Genomic DNA, 5,000 nt, shown 5'->3' on the forward strand with positions numbered 1-5,000 from the left:
CCTAAGACGTCCGTTCGTCTAGCCCGCCGCCATACCACCATGAAGAGAAAACAACAACAACAACAACAACAACAACAACAACAATGACAAACACCACAACCACCACCACCACCACCACCAACAACAACAACAACAAACACAATTTGGAAGGTGTGTTTGAGGTGTGATCAAAGCTTGGTTACCAAAATAATCGTGGGGAAAAAAAAGAAATTAAAAAAAAACACCACCAAAACCCCCAACAAAAACGAAAAAAAAAAAAAAAAAAAAGGAAGATGTGCTAGAAGTGTGCTGAGGACTTCGTCACCAAAATGATTTTATCATTTCATTCAACTCTACAGTTCACTTTTTGGATAGAACTCGTCTTTGTCTTTGAAATCCCTAGGTCTGGAATCGAATAATCAAATCATCAAATAATCAAATCATCAAATCATCAAATAATCAAACTATAATCAAATAATCAAGTAACGAAATACAGAAAGTGGCACTGCACAAAAACTACCAAAAGAAGACCCGTGTGCCCGCTTTTTGATTCTAAAAAGAAACGGTTCATTCAGAATTTCTATTCTAAAAATTAGGTAATAGATGTATTTAATACTAATGCAAGTATCACGGGAAGGAAATTAAGTATCAATTAATAAGCATAAACAATGACAGTCTCATTATGTATTTACATAATATTAATCTCCAGCAGTAGAATCAAATAAAGAGACAGGAAATGAAATAATCTAATAAGCAACTTTTTCTAAGGACTGAAACAGTCGAAGGGATTTCAATGTTGTTGAATTAGTGGAAGGATTTGCATGTTCATTTCTCTAGTGGAAAAGATTTTAGGATTCCCTTGAAACTGGGCTTTTAATACTTCTTTTTGTTCTTCTTGCTATATAAAATGTTGTTGTTGTTGTTGTTGTTGTTGTTGTTGTTGTTGTTGTTGCTGCTGCTGCTGCCGCAGCTGTTGTTGCATACCCTTGTTGTTGTTACTTTTGTTGTTGTTGTTGTTGAGGATGTCCTTCTTTTTCTTTTTCTTCTTCTTCTTCTTCTTCTTCTTCTTCTTCTTCTTCTTCTTCTCTCTCTCTCTCTCTCTCTCTCTCTCTCTCTCTCTCTCTTAAAGGCACGCAGTCAACTAGTATGTCAAAACGTGGTGGAATCAGGCGCTCGAATCGTCATTTTTGAGGCATATGAGGTTATTGGTATCATCTTAAAGCCTGTTTATTAGTCTTCCTTTTGGCGAAAAATTACTTTCTATATTAAATAGAAGTCAAAATATTTGCGACTGAAGGAGGTCAGAGTCGCCTGGTTTCAGATGTAAAATTAGAGAGAAAATGGCCCCCAAAGTAGCTTGAGAGTCCTTGGAAACTGAAAATTTACATTTTTTTCGTGCCCTCAATCAATATTTTTCCAGTAAAATCCACATAAAAAGTGTGTTTTTAAATGGACGTAAATGGTGTTGAAAATTCGAGAAAAAAAATTGCCCAACGACCAAAAACATGCCGATTTCTTTGAGTTCATTAGCTAAATAAGCGCGACGAAGACGCCCCCCCCCCCAATTGTCGCGAAGATAAGCGGCTGTTTTAAACAAGTGGGCGTCTTTGACAGTGTGTCATTTTATAATAAGTAATGTAGGCGGGCAAGGGGGAAGTGGTCGTTTGTACAGGTGATTGTCTTGGACAGGTGGCCATTTGAGCAAGTTCGACTTTATACGACATGTATACACACACCATAGCAGGTGCGTGGACAGCATACACATTTTTGCATCTTATCTAGTTTATAGGACGTATAGGTTCCACGACTTTCACATTGTTCGCTGTTCGTCCATGGTGTGAAATACTTCCAGGTGTCCTTGCCCGCTTTTTCAACGACGTAACGGTTTTCTTTTTTTAACAATTTCATAACGAAAAACTTGATCAAAAACGAAGAACTGCGCTGCTATAGATGCTCTCCAATTTAGTAATACTATTTTCTTGTGAACAATTGTACAGCTATCGTCTAAGTCTTCAACACGGACACAAACATATGCTTATTTTTCAGACTTCCATTTACATTGAAAAAGAGAAACTAAAAGTCAATCTCTTTGTCTACTACATTGAAAACAGTAGAAGCATTAAACCAAAGCGTTTTCATTTCATATCCCTGGTGGAACGTTCACTTGACAGCCCACTTCTCGTCTAGTCATTGTATTTCAAAGCAATTTTACAGCGTTCTAGCACTAATCGAATTTGCTGTCAAAGTAAAGCTTCGTGGGCAACATTTCAGACAGGCTAATAATCAAAAGATAAAGAGCCGTGAATTATTTGCCATCTCAGGTTACCGTGCTTCGTGACTTAGATTGGAATACGATATCGGAAACGCACATTCAATATCAAATTCGGCCTTTGAAATATGAACATTCTTATATTTCGCTTGTTTTTATGATTTTTGAGACTATCTGGCGTAATGGTGCCCCTCTGTCCCTGCACTTAAAAATGTTATTAAAGCTGCTAAGGTCATTCACACACAAAAAAAACCACCCACCAACCCCTCCCCGTAAAAAACTAACCCCCCCCCCCCAAAAAAAAAAAAAAAAAAAAATTAAAACAAAAAAAAAATCGGGAGAAGATAGAGTCATGTTGCAGCCAGAAAGTCAAACGGAAATTAATTTTGTGAAGAACGTAATTGTTGGTCTCAGATTTCCTGCTGCGTCGTGTTTTCTGTATTTGTTTGCCTTTAATATCAGTCTTGGAATTTTGAGAAAACTAGTTAGTTGTTTTGATCGCTCTTTGTGCAAATAGGTTGAATAAGATAAAATATACAAACGTGATAAAGTTATTGTGGCAGTTAAAATGCTCGCAATCTTGAGGTAATTTTGCATGCCGTTATTGTTTCTGCCGCTGTTATCATTAATATGTTATTCTTTTATTGTTGTTTCTGGGTTTGTAAGAAGGAGCTGTCGTAAAAAAAAATGTTTATGTTTAAAGTTGTATTCCTCCAGGTCTCTATCGATCTATCCGTCACTGCCCCCCCCCCCCCCTTCTCTCTCTATTTCTCTCCTTTCCTCATTATCACTATTATTATTATTTTATTTTTTAAAAATTATTATTTTTTAAAATATTGTTATTTTTATTAATATTATTGATATTGTTGTTGTTGCTGCTGTTGCTGTTATTGCTGTTTTTATTATTACTGTTATTATTGTTGTTATTGCTATTACTATCATTATTATTATTATTACTATTATTACAATCTTATTATTATTATTACTATCATTATTATAATATTATCATGTTGTTATTATTATTATTATTAATAATAATAATACTAATATTACTATTACTATTATTATTTATCATTAGCTTTGATATTATTATTAGTATTACTACTACTTCTACTATCATTATTATTATATTATTATTATATAATTATTGTTATTATTATTATTATTATTATTATTATTATTACTGTTACTATTATTTTTATTATTACTATTACTATTATTACTATTATTGCTATTATTACTATTGTTATTATTATTATTATTATTATTATTATTATTATTATTATTATTATTATTTATATTGATATTAATATTATTATTAATATCATCATCATGATCATCATCATAATTGTTATTATTATTATTATTAATAATATTATTATTATTATTATTATTATTATTATGTAATAGTAATAATAATAATAATAATAATAATAATAATAATAATAATAATAATAATAATAATAAAATGAAAGGTACACTTCTAAACTGTTGACGATGATCCTGTTAACCAGCCGCTATCAGCGTTCGCCCTTTGCTTATGGGTCTGAAGTGGTACAGACGAGTAGTCCTGACAGGCTCATTATAGATATTATGCAAAGTTCTAACGTCGTTTCTTTTCTCCATCTTCTCTACAGGTAACTAAAGAGCAGCGCCTGCCTCTCCGGAGAGCAAAGGTTTCACAGAGGTCCCATTTATGAATGTCACAAGGATACATCCATTTGGATAGCAGCGATACATGATTCGACTTTCAAAGAAGAGCAAGCCATCTCCTATTGTATATTTGTGTGCGTGTATGTGCGTGAGTGTACAGATCCTTAAAACGTGGAGAAATTGATGGCTGTTTCTCGCTGTTTGCTGGCTTTACAAAGTTATAGAAATAGCAATTTTAAGAGTCTCCGGGACAAAAAGCTTCTTTTTTCGCAGTGAAATTACGAAGCATTTGAGATTGTGTTCATATTGATCTTGTGTTACATCCTAATGCCTCAAGTGTAAATAAAATATCACCTTAGAGATCGGAATTCATTTTTATAATTGATAAGATGAAAAAGCAATCCTATATGTTATATCTCTTTGATACATTTATTCTCAAAACGAGACATGCGGAATTGATAGTAAAGATGCAATTGAGATCTACGTCATGAGTGCACATATTATATCTTATTGAAATATTCAACATTTTCTGTTCACGCCCAACACAACATTTGACCGACTCCAGAATTTCTAACGTTAAATATCCTAAAGCAAAACTGAAACTAGGCAAATATTAGACTTATTGTGGTAACAACAGTTCTCGCATAGAGTGGTTATTAGATCCACGTTTCGGTGGAACCCCCGAAAGCAGAGTTTTCAGACGTTCGGGACGACATATATACGCCCCTTTGGGTATGTAAAGGAGGTTGAGGCAAACAGACCTCAACGACAGCAGCTGTTCTTTCAGTCTGGCTGGTGACCAAGTCAAACTCAAACTTCGAACATCCATTATTCATATTTACCAACAATTTCTTTCTTTCTGTAAACGAAACCGCCATAACCACAATGCTCTTTGGTGCTTGAGAGGGCGAAAACCTTTCAAATTTGTTTAATAACCTGAGAAACACCTACCACCAAAGTCCCACCAGTGGAGTCGCTCTTAATTTCTTCAGTTGTTCCCCCCGGCCATGACAGACTCGCACCAGGTCCCATGTCGCTGTTCCGCAACAAGTTCCTTTTCTCTATGAACACGACCACCACGACAACTGCCTTAGCCGCC

At 34.4% G+C, this 5,000-nt stretch overlaps 1 protein-coding gene across 1 annotated transcript in view; it reads left to right on the forward strand.

Annotated features, from left to right (window-relative positions):
- Nucleotides 1-5,000, forward strand: part of LOC101851395 (PAX-interacting protein 1) — a 75,965-nt gene that overhangs the window by 50,079 nt on the left and 20,886 nt on the right. Inside the window, exon 2 of the mRNA XM_005093934.3 lies at nt 3,886-5,000. This exon is cut by the window's right edge and continues 298 nt beyond it. Coding sequence (XP_005093991.1) covers nt 4,932-5,000 — 69 coding nt within the window. The 5' untranslated portion in view covers nt 3,886-4,931. The remainder of the gene's footprint in view (nt 1-3,885) is intronic.

Source organism: Aplysia californica, unplaced genomic scaffold (genome assembly GCF_000002075.1).
Source record: "Aplysia californica isolate F4 #8 unplaced genomic scaffold, AplCal3.0 scaffold00072, whole genome shotgun sequence".
NCBI lineage: Eukaryota > Metazoa > Mollusca > Gastropoda > Aplysiida > Aplysiidae > Aplysia > Aplysia californica.